This window comes from Ceratotherium simum, chromosome 25, assembly GCF_057802395.1.
Source record: "Ceratotherium simum simum isolate JZ-2026a chromosome 25, ASM5780239v1, whole genome shotgun sequence".
NCBI lineage: Eukaryota > Metazoa > Chordata > Mammalia > Perissodactyla > Rhinocerotidae > Ceratotherium > Ceratotherium simum.
Window position 1 is genome coordinate 46375805 of NC_141924.1, and position 25196 is coordinate 46401000.

Consider the following 25196-nt stretch of genomic DNA (forward strand, 5'->3'; position numbering starts at 1 on the left):
TATTATTCTGTCTCTTCCTATAGGTAATTAAAGTGTTTGAAGAAAAGTCACTTTAACTTTGCTGACTGAAGCCTTCCTTCTTGTGGTATTAGAAAACAAGCATTTTGTTTGTTTGTTGGGTTGTTTTTAAAGAAACGAAAGGAATAGAAACATCAGAAGAAATCAACAAAGAGTTTCACATCTTTCTCCTGTCTTCACCCCCAGCCCTGGACCCCCTTGAAGAAAGTACCAGCAACAGTCTTCCCAATGGTTGGTGAAGTCTTCTTCTCCCTGCTCTCTTTGTGACCAGCCTGCCACACAGCGCACCTGAAGTCACTAAGGAAAACATCGCCACCACCTTTTGAAGAATGTTTCAGTTCCAGTAGCTACAACGTAAGATCACAAAGACGCCTCCATCTTGACTAAGTGCAATAAGGAAGTTAAGAAACCTAGTCTTTCTCTAAATCAACAGCTGAAAGGGGGATGAGTCTCTGCCTCCGGATAGCACAGGCTACAGAGCGCACACTGTATTATTGTCACGACTTGGGCCAAGAGATCAACATAAACATTTGCAAGAAATAACAATAAAATGTGTACTGAGATCATCAACTCATCAATCAACGCATATTTTCTTAATGTTAGACCTAATAGTAATAGTTTACTTTCTACGAGAAATTCATTAAGCTCTTAATCTACCAGAGAGCACGAGGACAGAGCCCATTGAATTAGGTCTGTTACTGCCTATGAAATCAGTCTCCAATATCAACAGTTTCAAGGAGAAAAGGCACACAGAAATATAGAAAAGGCAAAAACAAAAACAAAAGAAAACGCAGATATTAAACCATGTTCCTTAGAAATAACTTGAGTGCCATACACTACAGTCACTCACTCAAATCCATATTCTTGTTATTCAGCAGTTGCTATTGGCTGATGCTGAATTGTGTGAGATGCATGTATAGATGAATGAATGATTGGCCAGTCCAAAGTCCTGGGTACCAGCTGAAGGGGCATCAGAGGTAGACAATAACACCTGTGTGCAATACTATTTTCCAGGTTACACGTCTTATATTATTTAGTCTATATAATAATAATATCATGATGTCTGTGTTATAAACTTCTTTTTGCAAGAAAGGGAACTCTGTTCCAAGAGAGAATATTTTGCTCTATAACAATTATATCACAAGTTGAAAACCAGGATGATCTGTACGTGAAAGTCTTTCCTATTTTTATCAGCTTAGACATGGTTAATGACAATGAAAATAAGATACATCGATTTCTATTAGTAGTAATAATCAGATAATTGTCACCGAATTCTGACTTTTGTTGTTCAATAAAACACTATCTGATAGAAAGTAGAAACAAAAAACTTTAAATAAAAAATTAGTATATCCTTTAAGAGGGTACTGTCACCACGTCCTGGGCCTAGCCAATGGGCTGTAGAGTAACACCACTGCGTCCAACCTGCCATTCTCAGTGCTGAACTGGCCACGGATGTCACCTCTAACCTCTTTTTTATTATCTTTTTTCTTTTTATCCTCAGTTTTAATTAGTCATCTTTGAGAAACATTCAATGTTGGCAAGACCGGATTTCCAACAATACATAGTCATTCTGTTCAGCAGCCGTGAAGTGACGCTTGTTAAAACACAGCCTCCGGGTGACTGAAAGGACTTAGGCTGGTGGTGTGTTTACGGAGGTGCTGTACGGCAAGCTGGTCACATGCAGAGCAAGGAGAGGAAATTTTGAAAGGGCATCCAGCACTAGAGTGGCTGAAATGACAGCCAGACTACCCTGAAAGAACGGAACAGAAGCTGGCCCGGGTGAAGTAGGCTTTGACAGCAATGCTACCCAGAATAGAGGCTGACCCTGTGTCTGACGCTGAAGCCGCAGATCAAGAGAAACATCACCTAATTTGGATGTGCTCTGCAAGAAACTGCAGGGCAAGTTTCATGTTGTCAGCAGCCGTCCTTCTGTGCAGCGCAGATATATCAAATTTGATTACTATGAAAATGAGACACACACGTTTGCATATATACTCTGACGCCTGTGGATGGTCCATTGAAAAATAGCCCTCAGTCTCAGCTACAAAGCCCCAAACTCTCAGGAAAGAAATGGCTCTATTAGCAGATGCCACGACGTACACATTGCTCAAGGTCCATGAGGCTCCTTAGAAGAGCAGGGACAGAGCCAATTAGCTGGAGAATACCACTTCCCACCCCCTCTTCTCCTCATCTTCCCTACCCACCTACCAGATAAAGAATCAACGTCTAGTCCACAAGATTCTTTGTACTCATCACTGAAAATAAAACAAGATTGGTGAGTGCTAAATTTTCCAAGGGCCCTTGGTTCCCAGTGATTTCAGTTGTTAATGCAACTCCCTTTTGTTGCTAAATTTGTAAAGATGTTCTAACATTTTAGCAAAATGATTGCTCTGGGGACAGTTTAAGATCTCTTTGTATAAACAAAAGTCATTAGGAACAAATAAAAAAGCTCAATTGTTTGCAAAGCATGAGCTGAAAAACCCACAGAATCCATAGTTATGAACGGTACAAATGAGTCCTGGGAGATTCCTGATATCAGGATTACAGGGAGAGAGGGCCCCTTCTCGTGAACATGGAAATTATTTATGAAAATGTGCATATACACCCGTAGTCGTTTCTCTTTAACTGCTGTCTTAGAAGTAAATCTTTTAATGGAATTTTACCATCTGAGGAGGAAAGCTGTGCTTGCTTCTCTGTAGGCATGGCACACAGGGTACGCATGTGCAGGGAGTTGTCTCCCCAGCCGCCTCCACACAAGATAAGTGGCGTAATGCTTAGCCACAGGGAAGTGCCTTGATCTCCTCCAGGTACTAACACTGCAGAAATTGTTACCTAATTAGTGTAACATGTACTATACTTCGTAGTCTATTCTCACTTTAAATAGGATCAAGACAGAGTTCATTTGCATGATAAAAGTTTTGAAAGCTTAAGAGTCAGGATATTGTTACTGGACACATACCCAGGTGCTTTACCCGCCACACAAGCGGGGACAAATAAAACCAGAACACCGGGCTTACGGAAAGGAAAGGGTTTTTATTTCGAGTGACAGCAGCCGGGAGACGTTGAGTGAGCCCTCAAATTTGTCCCGTCTCCCCAAAAGATGGGAGGCAAGGGGTTTTAAAGATTGTAAGGGGTTTTAAGATTGCAAGAGGAATGTGGCTGCTTGTAGGGAGGGGGAGCCTGTGGCCTTGCTGGCCAGTGCTTTCCCACCAGCCTGCATGTGGCCTTGTGAGGCTACTGGCAGGGAGGAGGATGGCGAGATAAGGGAATAGCAGGTGCGTCTCCTTGGTTGTCTGCCTCCATGGTGGAGGGTGGATTCTGGTACCAGGAAGCCAAGGAGTTGAGGTCTGGGAAGCTTTAGTTTCTTGACATTCTCCGGATATCAGTTTCCCTGTAACAAACCTCAAGAACTGGTAATTAGCCAAAACTTCAGTGTGAGGCCACCTGGGCTTTTAACAATTGTAATTTCCATTTGACTTGTAAATTTCAGGGATAGGAAGGTTTAAAAAACTGATATTTACATATGAATGTAACTTAGAGAAGCAGGGAAAGGGGATGGGTGCTTTTGGTTTTAACCCCATATACGCTGAGTTTAATGTAGGGGAATTGATATCAGGGCCGGCATCAATATCATTTTGAAATAATTTATTTTGTGTTTTGATGATATATTTAACCTTTTTCACCTAGCCAAAAGCAAATGCCTGAAAACTAAATGCCTTGGAGTAGAAGTTAAAAAATTAAGTAGGTGGGAAAAATAAAGACATGCATTTTTTAGGAAAGTTTTTTTACTGAGTTAAATAATGATGTTGCTGGAATGGGATTAATACTTTAAATCACAGTAAATTGGTACTTTAGTTATTAAATGGAAAATTGTGAAGTAGATTGATAAATTTAGATAAATAATTGGGAAAATTTCCACAGATTTTGCTATGCAAATTCTCGTTGCTGCATTGTTTTTTAACAGGACTCATCTAAAATAACAATAAGGGAGGGGTTTATGTTAAGATATAAATAGCAACTAAGAATGATGCCATAGATTAATGTTTAATGATATGGTAAAATATATTATTAAGGACAGAGTATAATACGTATATAAGACCACTGTGTTAAGTTTAAAAAAAACATAATGTGTTTGTTAGGAAGAAAGACTGAAAGGATAAAAAAGAGAATATTAACATTTTCCCTCTGGGCTTGGGGATTATGGATACTTATATATATTTCAAATTTAATTACTTTGGAAATAAGATAAGTAAAGGTATAATTACATTTATAAAGACAAAATTCTGTTACTATTAGAATAAAATATGTTCCAATACAGAAAAATGCTACTGAATAATATGTAGAAATAATCCTGATGATATAGTCAAAATATCTCTCAGAGGAAAATTATACTTGCCAAAGGAAAAAAAAATCACACTATTTTAAAATATAAATTTTGATGCTTACTTACGATATTGGTCTATTTCTAAGCAGGTTCTCAGTAGACCTAATTTGCCCAGGAACTGCCTCTAGGACTGGGCGAGTCAAGGTCATTGCTCTGGGCTTCATTTTTCATCCTAATTGGACAGGGCTAAAGTACATGAGTTCTAAGTTTCCTTCCTGCTCTGTTAGTACAAGATTCTTTTCATTAGTGATTGTAGTAACATTGAAATGTGGATTTAATTATTTTCAAAGAAAATGAAAAAAATGTCTCAGATCGCTAGCCTCTCTAAGAGCACCTCGTGGTTTCAGTGGCACCACACATCCCATTGATATAGAGTGCGGCCTACCATTTAATTAATTTTAATTAATTAGTAGTTAATTAATTCATTTGAAAGATTGCCTACTCTAACTACAAATTAAAAGGCAGCTGTGGTTGAGGCTTCCTTGCCCACACTCCGAATCCTGTCCACCTTTGTAAGTACTAGCAGTCTTACTTATTCCAGGGCAGACAATCCATGACTTTAAAAAGTCAGACTGACACATAACCTGCATTTACAAAGGTTGATCCTGTTCATGGTGTCCCCTACCCCCATCTCTCTTTCTATCCCCCTTCCTTAGTCCCTTGGCTGCTGCTAAGAAAGCCATCTTGAATAAAACTTAAAGCTCTTCAGAAGGAATATGTGACTTTTTGCACCCAAGTGTCCGTTTCTTCATTTGGAAAATGGGGATAATAATTCCTTACATGGTTGTTACAATGATTAAATGAGATAATGTTTATTCAGTGCTTAGCACAGTGCCTGGTGCATATCAAGGGCTCAGGATGGGCTTTATCTAAATGCTGTGCATTGCCAAGCACAGGGGACATAGAAAATTGTCTCAATATGTGGTAAAGACATTCCTCCTCCTCATTATTTTTATTGCTATTATGATTAGGATGAGGTGGCAACAGATATTCCTGTCTTTCCCAAACAAGTACTGGACTAAAAAGAAAGCAGAATAAGTTTTTAGACAACCTCGATAAAAGTGAACGAGTAATTATAAAAATCATGACTGACAATACATCTCAAGTTGAAGGCATTACAATAAAATACACTTTTATAATCCCACCTAACTCTACTAGCATACTTATCAATCCAATGTGCCACTGAATCCACATAAAAGCCCTGGAAACCAGAAGGAATATTGTTCCCCAGTATCTCCACCAGGTCCCTAGCAAAGGGTGAACAGCCTCCACGTGACGTGTGCAGCGAGTGACGGCTGGAATTGCAGCAGGCAGCAAGGCTGTCAGCCAGGCCTGCTCTGTCTCTAAGGGCTCCTCTCACTGGTGCCCACAAAGCGCTTGCTTATTCCCACTGATTAAGTATAACAGAAAGGGAATACTAGAACCTCAGAACAGAGGAAAAGACAGTTCAAAAACAATCTGCAGGGCCCTTTGGACCTCAAAAAATAGAGTTGGAGAAACCTGGTGGAGAATAGACCAACTATATTTAAAATTACTGTGTTCTGAAATGATGTTCAATACATCTTTATATTGTAATTTTGCATATTTGCAAAGAGACATCTGCTGCTGTCTCTACATGAAAGGAAAAAGGATTATTGGAGCAATCATTTTAACTCTTAACATCCCAACGTGTCAAAAGATTATGTTTTCAGGTAACTGTACTCCTTTTAAACGGCTTTTGTAACTACAATGAGTGTACTTTAAAAGGGAGGTTCACTTTATTTAAGCTGAAATAATATCTATGAAATTGCATTTTAAACCGTTAAGTCCCACGTATAAAGTAGCTACCATTTCTTCTGGGTGGTGAGGGCTAAAATTTTTCTTTCAACTGTATTTTAAACACATTCTACTGAAAAGCCTAGAACACTGTTATTTAACATTTCACAACTCAGAACTCTTATGACATCCAGAATCAATTCTGCCCAATTATACCAAAACAATCAAACAGCTTTATAACAAAAGTAAAAAATTAAGATATCTGTGATGACTCACCCTAAAACAGTGGGGAGCAGGCTGCAGTATAAATAGCTCTAAGAGCATAACATGACTTAAAACTTAAGAGTAGACAGTTGTAGAAGAAGTTGTGAAATGGCCGATAAAATGCCCTATTTATAGGTGCCTGTGTTAAAGATGAGAAAGATTGTTTCCTGGTAATTGCATGCCTATTATCCATGGCTTCTCAGCAAACCTGCTCTCTCCTGATCCGTGAATATTTAAGCTGCTGCTTCCCTGGGCTCTGATGGGAGCACATAATGTAAGTGCCAGCCGTGACAGGAAGTGTAGACATGTACAGAAAGCAGTGCTGTCTGAATCCCGGTGATTCGGAACCAGCGCTGCAGGTTAACTGTTAAGAGGAAAGATGAGGGTGGGAACGACACCCACCGTGGTGGGCTCGTTACAGCAGCAGATCCACAAGCACTGTTTCCATTCAAGTCGTGCCCCGGGCCTGGGGGTCTGTGAGACCCCACTGGGTGACGCTGCGCTCCACCTGGACACACAGCTCTTGTTGCCAAGGAACCATTCACAGAAACAAGCATTGTCTTTTGTATTCTTCATACAAAGGTTAAAATTACACAGATTTATTGTATCCATCAAATACTATATCTATAAACATGTGGGCCTGTGCAAATGTGGTCTACCTTCATTTCTAGCACACTGTCAGGGTCACTGAGGTTAACGAGGCGCATTCTCCGGCCTGGGAAGAATAAACTATGCTAATTTAGTTAACTTTTTAGGCATAACCACTAAGCTGTCAGGAGTAGGCAATAAGTAATGTATTTTTCTCGCTTAAAAGGTCCCCAACTAAAAATAAATTTTATTTTGGCCAAAGTAAATTTCGCTATTTGCGTGTGTGTGTGCGTGCATTAATCAACATATGATTCTGCAGCTTTCCATAGTTTTAACTGATAAATTCACTACACAAAAGAATGCTGTACATTGAAAGTAGGGAGGTGTCCTTCACGTCAAATCCTAGATGTCCTACGGCTTCACTGAGCATACTTTGCCCTTCTGTGGAAAAGCAGTGAAATCCACGGTAAACTTCATATATGTGTGTGTTTAAAGGACTAAGAATAGATGTAATTAAGTTTGATAATTAAAAATAGTTATGAAGAATCTAGTCCTGTTATATAAGGTAACAGAAAGTTATTGAAAAAAAAATCAAAACCATGTGGGTTCTGCAGAAAAGAGGAACGGCAAGAGGGGATGAACAGTTACCAAATGAGCTCAAAGGTGTATTTCACATTGAGAGATGACGTAGCTGAGAAAACACATCCTTTACAAGAGTGAACACAAATACTATGATTCTGTGAAATAACTGCAATGTATCCGTGCACGTGTCCATGTAACGGGCAGGTGGTGGCTGGAGCCTGAGATGAAGAGGGCGAGAAGACAGAGTGTAGATGGATGCCTGCACTGTATATTCCAGGCCAAAATAGCCAAGGTTTATTCATATATGAAAATAAAACAGAAGTCACTTCATTTTTTTTTCTTTTTGATTTTTTGATTATAAAAGAATCTCAAGTCATTAGAAAGAAAAAAAAGAAACTCCTTTAAATATTTAGAAGTGAAGGGATTCTGAAAAACGAGGATGGGTTCTTTGCTGAATTTTAGGGACATCTCTATATATTATTCTGTCATCATGCCATAGACCACTCCGTATTTTTTTTCCTACACAATTAAAAAACAATATTATGAGAACTGATGATATTAATTTTGTCTGAATTTTGTGAGGAACAAGAAAATGCCTTCTCAGTATCTTCTTTTATTCCTCCATTTCTTGGTGAAAATCTTAAGTAAGAGTAGGATGAAGTTAGTGAAAGTTAAAAGTTTAACTTGCTATCTGTAGCATTCCTTGATATTCCATCAAAGAAAAACAATCCAAAATGTTGATTATAAACCAAGTTTTCCATACAAGGCAGAGGCTAAAGGAGTGTATATTAGTTTCTTAAGGTGTCATAAAAAATTTCCACAAACTTGGTGGCTTAAAACAACAGAAAGTTACTCTCTCACAGTTCTTATGGCCAGAAACCCAAAATCGAGGCATCACAGGGTTGCTTCCTTCTGGTGGCTCTGACGACTCTGGTCCACGGCTCTCTCCTAGCTTCCAGTGGCTCTGGCATCCTTTTCATTCCTTGACTTGTCAATGCATGACTTCAGTCTCCACCTCTGTCTTCTCATGAATTTCTCTCTGTGTCTCATCTGTCTCTTATAAGTACACTCATCAGTGAATTCACAGCTCACCCTAAATCCATGTGATCTCATCTCAAATCCTTAATTTAATTACATCTGCAAAGACTCTATTTCCAGATAAGGTCACATCACAGATAGGGTTTAGGGTTTGGACATAGCTTTTAGAGGCCACTATTCAACCCATGACAGTGTGTGCATGGGCTTTTCTTCTTCCTGTTATTGTCAAGAAATTACAAGTCATCAGAGTTCTTTCTCACTTTCAGATATTTTAAGATATATGTATTACAAAACAATATTTGATGCTTCTGGAATATTTTTCATCAACATTATCACAATGTTAAGTAAATGTTATCATCATTAGAAAGAAGACTAATAGGAATTATTTTCATTTTCATTTTGAAATAAAATGAATTACATGTATGGAATCAGTTCTGTCTTAATCACAAGGGGGAAAATAAACAGAAAGGAAATGTTGTTGATGTTGCTGAAGGAATCTTCTCAGTGCTAACAGCAAAGCTTATGTTATTTTGGGAAAAGGTGGAGGAAATTTCTTTTTTATAGTGGTTAGCAGTAGTTGCAATAAACCTTATACTCGATGAATCTGAGTCCATCAGTATAATCTACTCTCCGTGAGTAAGTAAATGTGTTTTGGAAGCTGCAAATATTTTTATTGGTGCTTCAGCTCTGGCTTAGTAAATAATAATGATTACTACTGTAAGTCTAATCAGCATTGCCCCCTGTGTGGTCCATGTAAATCTATATTCATTCAGCACTTGTGCTGTGATAAACAGGCAGGCAGTTAAAATAGAGCTATTCTATAACTAATCAATAGGCATATCTTTTCATAGATGACACAAAAGTTCAATAGTGTTATGCCTGAAATTGGTATAATATTAGACAAGCAATACTAGCATGATAGGAGAATTACTATTGGCAGAAATGAAGGAAAAACCAATTATACTGAAAAGAAAAAAAAGTTAAATTAAGTCGTCACCTTCAAAAGCATACTTCTGTAAAAATTAAAATACCTTGAAAAAACATTATTGACTATTTGCCTCTCTGCATGGCTAGTAACACAATTTCTTAAAAAAGTAAAATGTCAGGAAAAAGCCAAAAGTGTTGGAATAAGGAAAATAAGTGTATGATTATTTCTGCATTTTAAAGTAGAATATAAAATCATTAATGCATTTAGATTGCAAACTAAATGTGACTATAAGAAAATGAATAGAAATATGTGCTTACTGGAATTATATTAGCTCTCAAGGCAATTAAAGTCCCTGCTATACCAAAAAGTAAATTAAAAATACATCTAGATTAGTTAGTCTCTCAAGTAGGTCATTCAGTCAAATATTCATCCCACAATGGACAGAACTGAGCTGGCATGTATTGAATTCTCCCAATAGTGAGGAAAAGTGGCACTTGCAGTGGGATTCCAGAGGCATTTAGGGGTAAGAGAGAGAATCAAGTCCTCTTCTACACTCAGGTGTAATCCTAATACACGACCCTTGCTTCTCCAAATGCTAAGTCAGGCAGTGATTACCGCTGGTGAAAAGGATTTCCAGTTTACAAAGGAATTCACAATGGGATTAATTCAGAAAGCAAGCACACTTACTGCATTTCATGTATTATTTTTTGTCTGTATAGCTTTTCCAAAACACTTTTGTTTGGTAACATACTCTAATCCTAGAATAGAGATCCCCTAAAGATTTGATGAAGGAGCATAATCAATCAACGGGGATTTTTGCTCTTCTCAGCAAATAAAAACAAAGCAAACTGATTAACTGAAAAAACAATTACAAAACTCCAGAGGATGTTCTTGGGTCAGTACAGATTCTGCCCCGTCAGCTAAACTTTTTGAAAGCACCGAGATTTGGCCTTGAGAAGCGATGTTGAGGAGGAAGGCCATGCTCGTGCAGTGTTCCTGGAGCTTCCACCTCCTTTTCCTCTCTGCCTAGTGACCGCGTGTCTTCCCCTAGGCCTCAGGTCGGTTGTCACTCTGCAGGAATGTCAACCGCACTGACAGGTCCAATTGTCCTCTTCTTGTAAAGCTCCCCTCTGGATTCTCAATACAGTGAAAATCTTACGGTATCTGTGTGATGTCTGATGAGCCTCAGTCTACCCCACTGGACTGTCAGCTTCAGGAAGGCAGAAACCATCCTGTGCTCCACACTGGATCCCCACCCAGTGCTTCTGAGCACAATGTCCTAGACAGGGTTATTTGGTACCCGAATCAAGTACTGTAAGAGTCTGAATTGATACTGATTAATTAAATTAAGAGACTTTACTATGGGAGAAATGTGTAATAATACTTTAGTTTAGAAATAGAGCTGAAAGTTAAAAACCAAGTTGACTATTAAGCAGATATCTCCTTACTCACATGGGGACGGGTGACCCTGGCCCTGCAGCACCGTATCTGTCACCATGGGAGAAGCAGCATGTTCAAGATTTTACTTTTTCGCTTTAAAGAACTACAGAGAGATCAATCAATAAGAAGATGTCAGTGATGATGATGATTTTGATGGTAACTGTGAGTTATTCCAGAGATTCCCTTACCACTTTCTGCTTTAAAGATTCTCATGTGCAATTCCTAAGTCTCTAGGCTGGAGTCATGCAGACAACAATTCACAAGGAGGTGATGGCCATAACTACTGAAATATAAAATTCCTAGGGCAGAAAAGTGATGTAAGGAAGGTGAAAACCCTTAAGGTTTTTTTCCAAGCATATGGTAAAAGTAAAAAAAAATATGTGCTCTCAAGTTTTGCACTGGGGGAAACTAGCTGAAAATACTTTTTTAATCTGCGTTACAAACATTCAACTGAGTAACTCACTCTGTCTGCTCCCGTCCCCTCAGTGGTCTGGAATGAAGGACATCGAGGGTGGAATTTACACACAGCGTGCATGGAGTCCTCTGCTAGTGGTGTCCTCGCTGTGCACAGTGTGAAACAAGGAACCAGCCCCACAAACTGCAGCGCAGGACGCTGCATTACCTCACCCACAAGTGAAATACGGGTCAATCTGTTCTGAGCTACTTAACATAACTCACTGACAATATAACCACCTTTTACATTATCCTTCCTAAACTCTTCGACATTAAAAATTAAATAATTTCTGATATTCCAAAGAAAAAAAAGCAGTGTCTATGCCAGGTGTGGGCAGGAGGTAGAGCGATACATGACTTGTAAAGGCAGTATTGGCTAATGTAGTAAAATAACGCTTTGAGTAAAATATTCAAACACAGGTGAGAAAATTATGAAAACTATTTTGAAGCTAGGATATAAACTGCTTATTTTCTAATGCAAAATAAAGTGCAAGTAGCTGTGTTTTTAATGGGAAATGAGTTAAAGTAAAATTAGGAATTGCATAAGGTTCCTGGGGACATCTATGTATAAGAATAAATTCCAGACGTAAACTCAGCCTATATACCATTTCTACATAGCTATATCTATGGATACATCTAGAACGTTAAATATATAGATAAAATTTTTTGGATTTATAGTGGAAAGGATTAATAATAAATGACAAAATATATGAAAACTGGTAGGCGGAATAAAACAACTTTCAGAATGTGCTGTCAACGTTAACCTTCAAGGGCCACAGCTACTTACACTCAGCTATTCAAAGCTGAGATTTCCCAGTTCTTAGCCTTGAGCCCTCTCCTTACACTATATTCTCTCCCTGGCAATTTCATCCACCTCTCATTCTCTCCACGTCCACTCCCGTCCTAGGGCGGCTGTCTTCAGCGTGAGCTGTTGGTACCCCTGGGGCGAAGGGAAGCCTGTTCAGGGAGTGCCCGAGGCCGTGGCAGCGTCAGGCCGTCAGCTCCCACCCACTGACCCTTCAGTTGGAGGCTTCTCTCTCCAGAACCGCCCTTCCCCCACTGTCTCTCCCTTTCTCCTTCACTCATCTTGCATCTTCCGGGGTGCGTTGCACTGCCATACCAAATAAAGAGAAAATCCTAAATATTGGTATTGATACCTAGAAAATGAGTCTTCAACTTTTTAAATTCTTTGCTTCCATAAAATTTGAAGAAGGACCTAATCAAGTTGTCAGGTGATAATCTAAAAATTTTGAGGAAAAAAATTTTTATTTTTTATATTTTTATAAACCATTTTTTAGATTACTATGTGATTTTTAGCAGAGAACTTGGAAAGATTTTGAAAAATTGTCACATTGCTACAACAAAACACCTTCCATGCCCAACTATTTATTTTTATGTATAAGATTTCTCAGCACTTTAACATAAAAATATGAACAAAATTGATAGTGAAACTTTTCTCATTCTAGCAGTGAGTAATATTTATCTGTGAATATAACAACTAATTGGAAAAGAAAAGCCAATCTCATTTTTTACCTTTATATTTAACAATTTTTACTTTTATATTTGGAAATTAGTTATCAGTTTGCAATGTATTTATGTTGATCAATTATGTACAAGTAACAATTGCAATGAAAACTTAAAAATTTAGCACAGAGTTTTATGATGACATAAAAACATTATGTGTGTGTCTGCATGTGTTGTATGTATGTATTTTTTATTGCAGAAAAGTATGATAGTGTGATCCAAAAAAGATTTTTTCAAGCAAAAATATTTTATATTAGAAAACAATTTCAGCGAGGAGAAAAGAATAATATAAAATTTTTGACTATTAAATAAGAACTTAATCACATTTTTAAATGGTTAATGGTGAGTATAAAATGGCTATGGTGTTTCAATTCTATTTGATACATTTAGAGGTCTTGAAAGAATCTTATTGAAAAACTGTCTATTTACAATATGCTGAAAGTTAAATCCTTGCAATTATTTAAAAGTATGATGGCGAGTTTTAGATATAGCCTTAAAAATGTCTTTTTAACCAGTTCATATGCATAAAAGTCTGAGCCCTGTAGGATTATTCTAGTGAATTGTCATTAATGCCATCCTTTCTCTTATGCTTCATACCAAACAACCGTTAACTCCCGTCACACCTTCCCCAACCATGCTCACACATGTCCGTTCTCTTCATTCCCATCATGAGCTCTTAGAGCCGGAAGTTTCCCTGATCTCCCTGATCCGATCAAATCCCTGTATGACAGTCTCTCGGAATACCACTCATCTCTCGCTGGTGGTCAATGTCTGAGTTTTGTTTTTAGCATTGTGTGATTATTTTGAACAACTTCTGCCTCCCTGCTACACTCTCCCATCTATTAATCTTCAGGGTGTGTCTAAAGGCACAAACTATACATTCTCAGGGCCAGACAAGTAACTGGGGCTGACAGTAGTTGAGTGAAGGAATGTTGCCTTCCAAGTGTCTAGCATGGTGACGGACACTTTGTAGCTGCTCGATACACACTTACTCAAGACATGGATAAAGGAATGTACAATCAAAAGAGAACCCAAAGTGGGCAGATTGTGAGGAAACTGTACGATTTGTGTTCATGCCCAGTGAGTGTTGAATTTTGGACTATTAGAGCTGATGTACACCCCGGAGACTTGGAAGCAACAGCCTCGTTTAGAAACAAGGTTGAGATTTGGAGATAGTGACTGCTTGTTTAAGGCCACAGCTGTCTACGGATGAACCAGGAGCAATTCTTCCCCCCAGCTCCCTGGAGGTTCGGGCAGCCCTGTCCTTTCATCTTCCATACAGATACCCTGCTGCCTTCACTTGTCTGCACAGCGCCTTGCTGGTAACTGAGCACTGAAAGGGCAGGTCTGGCTGGCACAACTTTAGCCTAGGAAAATTTACAGTAGACCAATTTACAGTAAGAAGAATACAAAAGCAGTGTGAAGAATGGAGGGAACAGACCCACAATAACTTGGAAACAGAGACAATAAGTTAGGATGCAGGTTCTAGGGGAAGAAAACATGAGGTTTCTGGACCAGACATATGCAGACCACACTGGAAAGAGCCCTCTCTCCCTCCACTTTTATGTTCTCATGTAAGAAAGGCAAACTTGGATGGACGGGGAGCAGACACAAAGGAAAAGAGCTTACCCGCGCTCTTTACACTACGAGAGAAAATGGGCTGTGGCTGATGGAGAACAGTGTGCCATCAGCAGCTGACCAAGGGGAGCAGGGAGGAGACAGTCACAGAACCTGCAGGCTAAGACAGGTGGTACTTCCAAAGCAGGGAAAGGGCAAGGGTCCCGCTGCTCCGAACAGAGAACCTCTCTGGTCATATTTTGCTTTATATCTCATGCTACAGCTCACATCCTTATATCCTCAAAACTTACAGAGGGTAGGTCTAATATTGAAGGCATTCTATAAATGTTAGTGTTCCCACCTTCTCCACCTAAAATTCACACCAGCCACTACACAAGGGTGGTCAAAACAAGCAGAGGGCAACTCCAAAGATGGTTAATGTTTTATGATTTCCTACGAGGGTTAGATATTATATAGGCAGTCTCCTATATAACTCTCATGACTTATCTGGTTGGTAATATTATGGCCAATTTTTAGATGATGAAACCAAGTGACTCTCCTCAGGTCATTTAGCAGAACAGAGCAATCTGGTCCCAGGTGTCTCTGACTCTGAAGACAATAAATTCTCCCTACACCAGTGGTTCCCACAGTGTGGTCCCTGGACCCACAGCAACAGCATCAGCATCACCTGGGAATTTGTTATAAATACAAATTCCTGGGCTGCATTCCACCTACTGAATCAGAACTCTGGGGGTGGGCCAGCAAACTGTTTCACAAGTCCCCCCAGTGATTCTTACGCACGATCAGATTCTCGGAACCACAGGCTTACGCCGTGTGGCACAACTCGCATAAAACTACTGCTTATACTCACTGCAGAGAGTACTTGTGACCTGTTGGGTGTCTTTTTGTATGTTTGTTTGTTTTTTGTCTTTTTTGAACACACATATATTACTGGTATATGGTAATTTGATATACCACCACCTGCTCACATGCAGTAGGGGTAGAAGGCAGGCAGGTTGGGGGTGGAAGCCTAGATCCACTGCCTATTAGTATAGAATCTTGGCAAGTTACATAACCTTTGTGAGTTTTGGATTTGTCTTCTGTAAAAATGAAAATAAAAACTATGAGATCATGCACCAAAAGCAGTTAGCCCAATGCCTGAAATGTAATAAGCACTCAATAAAGTAAATATAGTTTTCATTAAGATTATCATCATTAAAGGCAGTAATATTAGTAACAATGTAATTAATTGCATGAATAGTGAAGCCTATGTACTCTGTATGCTGCAAGTTTCAGAGATGCTCCTCTGCTTGTAATTTTTATTGTGGAATGCTTTAGTTTTTTCAGTTTCAAAATGAATTTCCAATTCACTTCAGTTCAATACACATTTTTGATTTCCTGCAATGTGCAAGGTACTCTGCTGTTTCAGGGTATTTTTTAAGAAGAGTGACAATACCAGTTATCAATTTATATGTTAGGGAATAGATATCACATCTATTGAAGAATTTTTTTAAATTAAATATTGTAAATCTTCACTCTGTATTGCCTCAAAGCTTTAAATTGTACATTTTAACATTATTTGAAAAATAATACATTATCACACAATTAAGAGGTTGTGTTATTGTGGACACATTTAATTTCAGGTTAAATTTTTTATTCAGACAAAATCCCATATTGCTATATTGTGATCTCTGTATAGTTAATTCTACAATCTTAATAGTGTTTTAGTACAGAGATTCACAAATAATAATTCATCTGCAGTAATAATATATTTGCTTTATTTTACTCAGTAAAGCTTCGGCCAATTGTTTCTTATTTGTCTGCACTAACCAATGAAAGAAACCAATTTTTGTCCCTTTCATTCTGCCTTTCATACACACAAAAAGGCTATCGTCTTTTCTACATCTTGTTTTTTAGAGTGAAATTTTCAGGTCTCAGAACCTCGTCTCATAGCTCATGTTTTCAAGATCTTTTTATCGTTTGTATCGTTTTCTATCAAATGCTGGGCAATTTGTCTCTTTTCTCAAATGTGGCGTTCTGCTGAACTTAGTCCCCACATGGCAGCCTAACAAGACCTGAGTGTAGCTCAATCTGTTTTCCTGAATGCCATCACGATTACCATTCTACAAACTGTAGCATTTGAATATTTTAACAGGGATCAGAATGTCAACTCATTCAATTTATCATCCACTGTAATTTTTGAATTTTTCTCTCTGCTGCTACCATCTCTAGCTTTTCATTGCACTTTTTGATTCCATTACCCTATCCTGCACCAACTTGCGCATTCATTCCATTCTCCTGAATCCAATGTCACTGCTTCAACCTATCTCCCCAGCATATCAAGACTAGGCTATCTGTAGCACAGCATCCCAAAGATTTGCAATCCCTGCTAATTCCATGACACACTCTCTATTAGATTTATTAGCATAAATATACAGCATCTCCCAAAATATTTTATAAGTGTACTACTACATTACCTCTGGAGGTTTTTTTTAGATGATTTTTATGCTTCCAGTTAAACAAAAACAAGCAAACAAAGCTGACTGATCTGTTGCTTCAAGGTAATTTAAAAAGAAACCTTGCTCTCCCCTTCATTGACTCAATTTAAGAAAGTTAAACTCAGCACCAACTACAGGATTGCGTTATTGTTTTGCTATTAAGCTGCCATCCAAAAAATATAGATTAAACCTCTGATCTTCACACACGGGGAGCTCAGTGGGTACCATGTGCCCTCACTGCAGGAGGTCACTGTGAATGCTGGGCATGTCACATGGTTGGCTGAGCAAATCTTAGTAAACACAGAGTTAGTTTCACTTAGCATGTTGATTTGCCCAGCTACAAAAGAAAGCAAAGCAGTAGAATATAAAAAAAAGGGTGAAGAAAATAACAAAAGCACCTTAAAGTATCAGGCCCAAATTTCCTTATTTTACCGTGAATAATGGCAGAGTTATCGAAACTGAAATGAGCTGACACCTTATATATGAACCTTGTTTTTAAGGGAATTATGGAAGTGATGGATTGTTCCAATTCACAAGCCAAAAATTACTACATGCACTAAACTAAACATCAGACCACGTACCTTCCTTCTGCCTAGCACCCCCATCCGCCCACCTTCCCCGCTCACACATGCCTCGCCCTGCCTGCAGTCCGCCTTGTCCGCCTAACAGCGTCCTGCCGTCCTCCACGGCAGGAACTCCTCCTTCCTCGTGTTCACATCCTGTCCTGGGTTTAGTTCTTCTTCAAGCACAATTATTTGTTTACAGAGCTGTATCTTCTATAATTTTGAGCTCCCCCTCTTCTCTTTGCTCTCTGGCTACCAACTGGTATTGAGAATTGTTCAATAAAATTTTGTTAAGTAAATGAATTATTTTAAAAATAGCATTTTCCCAATAGCTATATTTTTAAATGCAGGAAGTGATTTAAATGTAGGAAGTGATATTAGGCTTGAATACTCACTCGAAAAATTATGGTAATGCAATGGCGTAAGTCCAATTTTAATAAAATGATAAGAATGTATGTTAACATGGGTAAATTCATTAAAGGGTTAAAAAGCAACTACCAGCTCTGAGAAAAGGCATGTGTTTGTGTCAAAATCAAACAAACAAACAAATACTCAAAAAACAAAAGGGAGGGAAGTAGAGACCACAATCTTTAAATAATATATTTCACTTTTTTTCTCATATGTGTATATGATTATGTATCTTAATAAAATTTGAAAGTATTGATTTTGGAAAATGTTTATGTTTTCACAGCCTAGTCATATGTGGTAGAATTGAAGAAGGTGGTAAAAAACAGGGAAAAAATTTGTATAATAATTTTAAGTCTAATGAAACAGTTGAGAAGGCTTATCAAAAAGTATAACTATTAGTAAAAGTTTAAATAATGAGGATGCTTTAGTTCTAGAGGAGACTGATGACAGATTTCATCACTGTCTTCAAGTATATGATGAATCAATTGAGAGATGACAGTGATAAAATATTTTCCTTCTTAGCTCAGTATAAGACCAGAAACCATTAACTTAAAGGGCAAACAGGAAATACTAGAGAAGCTAAGTGACAAATGACTAAATCATGCAGTGAAAGATTTCCCACACAGATCTTTAAAACAGGGGAGCTACCGTTTGATCTGGGGTCAGTTAGACACTAAATTTAAACCTAAATAACCCTCAACAAGACAAATACTGATTTGTTCCATAAGTAGGTTACGCTGTCTGTGGTTCTCTGTGTTCATTCAGAACAAGTCACTTTCTCTGTTGCCCACGGGTCACCTCAACTCCTCATATCATGGACGAGCCCCCTGTGCATGTGAACTAGAACCATCTGAACAAACTGCCCCCAGCTTCTCACGCTTCCGGTGGGACTCTCCTCAACACGGTGCCAAAGCCCAGAGAGGAGTGACCGTCAACCGCCCAAAGTGTGAGAAGAAACGGAACGTAAAGGTCCTTGGCAATACAAAGACACCTAAGAAGGTTTAAAAAACTGTAGTAAGAAGATCACTGATTTTTGATTTTGTTTATGTTTAATATTCTTTTCATTAACATTAATGAGTGACATTTAGTATAATATTTTTTATCAAAAGGAATTCTATTAAATAATTTTAACCTCACATTATGTATTAAAATACCATACTGTGAAATTCCAAGATAAGATACAAGTTTAAGGTCTCTGTCAAGGGTCACTAAAAGAGTAAAGACCTTTTTCATAACCTTCTTGTTTTTAGTTTTTAATATTAACATTTGTTATGCTACTTTATTGATATCATATGCTCATAGTAGTTTTATGAATAAATACCACAAACTTTGTTTAAAGAACCTTAGAGTCTGGCCTAAATTTAATTATTTTGTTCTCATGGGATAGCAAAGCTATCAAAATTCGAAATAAGTTGACACCTTATGTATAAAGAATAAGGACCTAGATGAAGAAAGTTAGTTTAAAACTTGATGAAACATTCCAAAGATAAGTGTACTGTGGCTTTCATGCTGTTGCCTTTTAAGCTGTGAACCTGAAACAAAGTTTCTCGATGTTTTTTTCTTGTCTTGTTTTTCTCCAGTTGATAAATGGAATGCATCCATTGAGAACCTGACAGGATTAAATCATATCAGAAATGCAGGATGTGGCTCAACTCACCTGTTCCTGTTGCTGGAAATCCAGTCTGAAATAAGTGTTGATGCCTGTTGGTGACAGTGCTTGTTGCCAAAACTGCATGCCAGCATGATAACTTCTCTACGTAGTTCTCTAGGTGTCATCACAAGGAAAAAAAATTAAAAAGCAGTGCTAATATCTGGGGAGAAAAGGTAATTCATTACATTACAGTAGATAAGTACATAATTAGCACAAAATAGTTTTCAGATACAGAAAATCTACTTTGCTGAGTAAGAGTTAAGCAGAGTAGAACAGTCAAGCATGCTAAATGTCTTCTCTGGAAACAGTACTACCTGAGGGGCACGGGATCAGATCTCAACATTACCAATAAAGGCAGATCTTAAATTAAAACACAGGCATGAAATGCCTGTGTTCCCAGGCCAGGCGGGAGGAACGGTGCCACCCAGCCACAGCCCTCCCCGGGAGGGGAAATGGAAGACCAGAGTGAGAGGAAGACGCCTCACGCTGCTAACACCACAGTGTGCTAGAACCGATCACTGCACAGCTCTGGGGGAGGAACCAGCAAGGAAATCAAACAGTACTCATGTTGGTAGGATGTTTCAACAAGAGATCCGTTAAAATTATTTTTTGGCCATCCAAGCTTCATGTACGTTGTTGCAACTTGCTTTAAAATATATTCCTAAATGGGAGGTAAGGGAAATAAAGATAATGTCAGTTTCCAACCTTGCCATGGTGCTGATCACTAAAATTACATAATAAAATTAAAATCTTCTCTAAATGTACCTGCTTTAAAATATCAGTAAAATTGTGGGCATGGTAATGCTCTATTATAATTTTATTCAACTTAGTATTTCAAATATAGAAAATAAGGATGAAATACAATTGCAATGATGGAGGTCTACTCTTTACTTCCTATTGAAAGATTAAGAAATTTGCACTATTAAATATTTCTGATGACAATTTTTGTAGCAAAACAAGAAAACTGAGGCATATTGACAACGATAGCCCTGCATACATACACACAAATGTATGTAGATACAGTTCATGAAAATGAGCATCTAATATTTATGTGGTTTATGTCAATAGAGGACATTTAATACAAAACTGTTATGTAGGCCCAGCCAGTAGCCCAACATTGTTGAACCTGAGGTACACAGAACACTCTTCACTAGAATGGTATTTCAGAGTCAGCAATCATTCAGCTAAGGATATACTTAAATATCAGTAGCAATGTAAGATATGCGCTCCTCACTGTAACGTGGTCCTTGAATTTTGTCAAAGGAATGAGAGCACAGAAATTATAGTAAACCACCTCTTAACTTTTACTGAAATTGAGGTGTCTGACACGATATACTCTTCCACAGTACAAATATATACAAAAATGTATTTTACTTTTACAGAAGTTTAATATTGCAGTGTCTCTGTGTTAATGAGAAAAGAAAAGTATAATAAGTCTTCCCCTAGCACATAAAAATTATACCATAACTGTAACAACACATTTCTCAGAATGTCCACTGTAAGGGCTTAGACAAAACTAAGAACGAAAAACAGCCAAGCCAGGATTATTCCCATTTTCAAAAAACAGAGGTGCTTCCATGTAGGTCTAGCGTAAGATGAAAAGAAGCAACTCTGATGGCCATCAGGCAATGCAGATGGCTCCAATAAACAGATTTCATGTCATGGCAATCTAACCTCAAGTAATTCCAAACGTGTAGTTAATTAGCAGAGCCAGGATGTCATAAGAAATAGAACGATTTTATAAGACAAGAAGGCAGACTTATAAAATAAGTGAAGAAAAATAAATAGTGCTCAAAGGTGATGGAAGGCACAGAGACGTATTCTCATACGCAAAGCCTCACTGGTGATAAGAAATTTAGTGATCAAAAGCTCATCAGCAGTACTTAATTCTAATCTTACTCAAAATGATCGTTACGCTAGATTAGGCAGTGTCAGCAGGGCAGTTCTGGTTCACAGGCTCAGGAGACCTGCTCGGGTAACATTTTGGAATGTTCGTCATGTCTTCCTGTCTATGTGGATTATTTGTTCTCTGCTCTCCTGTATCCCCTTGGACCCAATTATGAATGGGATTTGCCTCAATGTTGATCTTATCCTTGTTAATTAAGGAAGTGAATTGAGTTCACTATGCCCTTTTGGATAAAAACAATGACTAAGAATCTTTACTGAAAGTGTCCATATTTTGTTAAGATCTTTGAGATCCCTCTACTAGGTTAAGTCCTTTGTGAACACAGAGCTCTTTAACTCTTGGAAAGTAAGTTTGAACTTTAAAGATTTGCCATGTATATTTGTTCTTAAATTCTGAGGCATTTAAGCTTAACTGACACTTTTAGGCCATAACAAAAAGCAGCTTGTATTAAATTTCTTCTTCAAGTAATTGTCATCAGTGTTGCACAGAAAATTAGGACAAAATGATAACACAAATTAGAAGGAACTAAAATAACTCAGGATCAGTTTAATACAGTAGATAATGAGAAAACAATTTATCTTCTGAAAATAAGAAAGAAGAAAATATGTCTTTTTACATTGAAGACATTGTATTTCTCCATGCGGTCCAGTAATTTGTCTAGAGGATAAAGAGCTCGGCTGGCAGCATGCCAAGGAAGAAAATCCTTCTCCTCAACCAGGTATCTGATAACCTCCAGGGGAATATTCTGAGGCAAATAGCCAGCTCTGCATAGTCAGAAAAGTTAATGTTAATTATCTGCAGAAAAGATACATGAGGATGCAAAAATGAAGATTTTACTTATGCAGATAAAAAGGCAGAAAGCAAGATTCATCACAGTATAAAGAAGCCACACTCAGCCATACTTAAAATAAAATTACTCACTTGAAATACAGTCCTACTTAGGATGCCAATGGCCCTAATGTACACAGAGTTGGAGAGTTAAAATTTACATGAGCACAAAGATATCAGAATATATATTTTTAAAAAGGAAAGATTTTTGGAATTTGAATAAAATCAACTCTAGGTATTTTCCTTCACAGAAACTCTTCAGAGGTCACAATAATTGAAAATAATTGATTACTGAAATGAAATTTTGGTTTCTCAATGCATTCTCTTTACTTTTCATGTAGCTCTGTGTAATGATTTTAGTACAAATCGTTTTCAAAAGGATGATCAAATTAAAGTGGCAACTTACAATTTTGACTATATTACAATATAAGCAATTTTCAAACCTGCCTGTTTTTTTAAAAAAATTACTTTCCATAACACTTATGAAAATCATAGTTAAATGTTAATACAGTCCAAATTACAGAAATGTTAAAAGAATAGAGTCTTCCTGTTTATTATTTTCCTTTCCATATACATGCCATGCACCTTGGTGATCAGTGTCAGATTCTCTGAAAATATGAAATTGTAGCTTTTTAAAATTATCTGAACACATGTTGCCAATATTTAAAGAGAGTATATCCAAAAAAGAAGCCAAAAGAAGTGTATATCTCTACTGTCCAGTAGATCGCATATAAAATTCTTGCAAGTCAAAGCAAAATAGATGACAATCCATAGTACGTTAAAAGGCAGTCTTAGCCTGATGCCCCTAACGCAAAGATACAGTGCCACTACATATTTTGCTGGATTTTTGTTTACATTAATAATCAACTGAATTCAGATTTTTAACACAGTGGACAAGGAAATATGAAAACAACCAAAGCCTGGTTATCTCCTTTATCTACACGTCTCACTACTCTTCTTTTGCAGCATCACAAAATTAGATGGACCTTTTTATTTGTGCTTGGTAGAAGGTGGACAGGGAGGGAAAGCCTTTTCTCATCTTCACTTAAAATAAGTTTGCCAGATTATTTAGTCTTTACTCAATGTGATGAGCAAAAATTACTCCACAGATGAATATTAACTTGGAGCTGTGTTTATAATATTCATAATAAAAACCAATTCTGAAGATTGCGTTTCAGTTTTCTTTGAATTAAACAAAGAATATGTGTCACTCTAATGAGTTTGGTTCTCTCACGATATAAGATCAACCACAGTTAATATCTGACATAAATAAGAATGTTGAAAATAACCCCAAATTTCCCCGTAATTTTAGAATTTCCTAGTTTGTATGATATAGACTACATTTAGATTTGTGACACTTTTCTTGTACAGTTTCCATTTATACATCCTTGCAGAATTAACATGAAATTAGGCTATCACAATAACAATTAAATAAGGAACTTTATCTTTTTTACTAGTGTAGCATCTCAATAATAAAGTTAAATTTTGCTTTCAAGGGTTTGTCACCTACTGAAAAGCAATATAATTTTCTATAAAAACAATGATTTGGTTTTTTTCCTTAAAACAGATATACCTTCCAATATTTCAGATTTTGTAATTTGTTTTCCCCTGAACTTTTAATTCCAAATATTAATTAGCATGGTGATCATAAATTTGCCTCTTCTAAAATTATATAATCCACATGTCATGGATTATATAATTTTAGAATTGAAGAAGATTTATCTAGAAACTATTATTCTTTTGTTGAAGAAATAAGAAAGATAATGTATTTAAAAAAAAGAACATTTAGCAAGTAGCTAACATGGATCTTTAAATAAAGATCTTCAAAAATTATTAAAATAATATGAGCATAATTTATTTGTTTAAAAATTTTAAAAACTACTTTGTAATTTTATATTCCCCATTCTTCAATGGTTTACTATGTATAAGTCTAAAAGACAGGGCTTGGATCTAGGCTTTATAAGATATTTGACATAGTGCAAAGAAAATAAAAGCAAAGTATGCCTGATAGAATTACCAAATAATGACGAGGCAAGTAAAGAAAAGTATTCATTAAACAGAGAAATGCAGCAAGTTCTGTTTTGAGTCCATATGGCAAAAATTGCTAACTGCTCACCAAAATTCATACTCGAGTCCTCTACTTCCTAGGATAGACTGTAATTCCCATTTCCTTGGTAGTTAGGTGTGGTCATGTGACTAAAATCTAACCAATAGAATACGAACGCTCCTCACTACCAGGGTTAGCCTATAGACATCTCTCATGAGCTCCTCCATGTTCTTCCCTGAAACGAATCTTCCAGGGTGACCTTGGAACTCTTGTATTGAGTACGTCAGAAACCTTCCTGGGTCTCTGGATGACTGTATGCCCAAGTACTAGTTCTCACATCCAGCCACAGTATGTGAGCAGGAAATACACTTGTATTATGTTTAATCCAAATATACGTTTGGGTCTATTTTTTTTGCGTAAGATTGGCCCTGCACTAACATCTGTTGCCAATCTTCCTCTTTTTTCTTTTTTCTCCCCAAAGCGCCAGTACATAGTTGTGTATCATAGTTGTAGAGTTGTAGCTCTTCTATGTGGGATGCCACCTCAGCATGGCTTGATGAGCAGTGAGTAGGTCCGCGCCCAGGATCTGAACTGGCTGGCGAACCCTGGGCTGCTGAAGTGGAACTTAACCGCTAGTCCACCGGGCCAGCCCCTGGGTCTATCTTTTAAAGAAGTTAACGTTCTCTAATGGAGTTCTTAAATAGAATAAGAAACAGATTACACTCAAATTGTCTTCGTTTTGCATTGTTACAAACCATATGTAA

At 37.5% G+C, this 25196-nt stretch overlaps 1 protein-coding gene across 1 annotated transcript in view; it reads right to left on the bottom strand.

Annotated features, from left to right (window-relative positions):
• The window catches only part of TRHDE (thyrotropin releasing hormone degrading enzyme), a 345581-nt gene that overhangs the window by 10197 nt on the left and 310188 nt on the right, over nucleotides 1-25196 (bottom strand). The window contains exons 13-15 of the mRNA XM_004417871.3: nucleotides 22174-22321; nucleotides 20215-20312; nucleotides 19658-19765 (exon numbers count right to left, since the gene is read on the bottom strand). Of these exons, the coding sequence (XP_004417928.2) occupies nucleotides 19658-19765; nucleotides 20215-20312; nucleotides 22174-22321 (354 nt within the window). The remainder of the gene's footprint in view (nucleotides 1-19657; nucleotides 19766-20214; nucleotides 20313-22173; nucleotides 22322-25196) is intronic.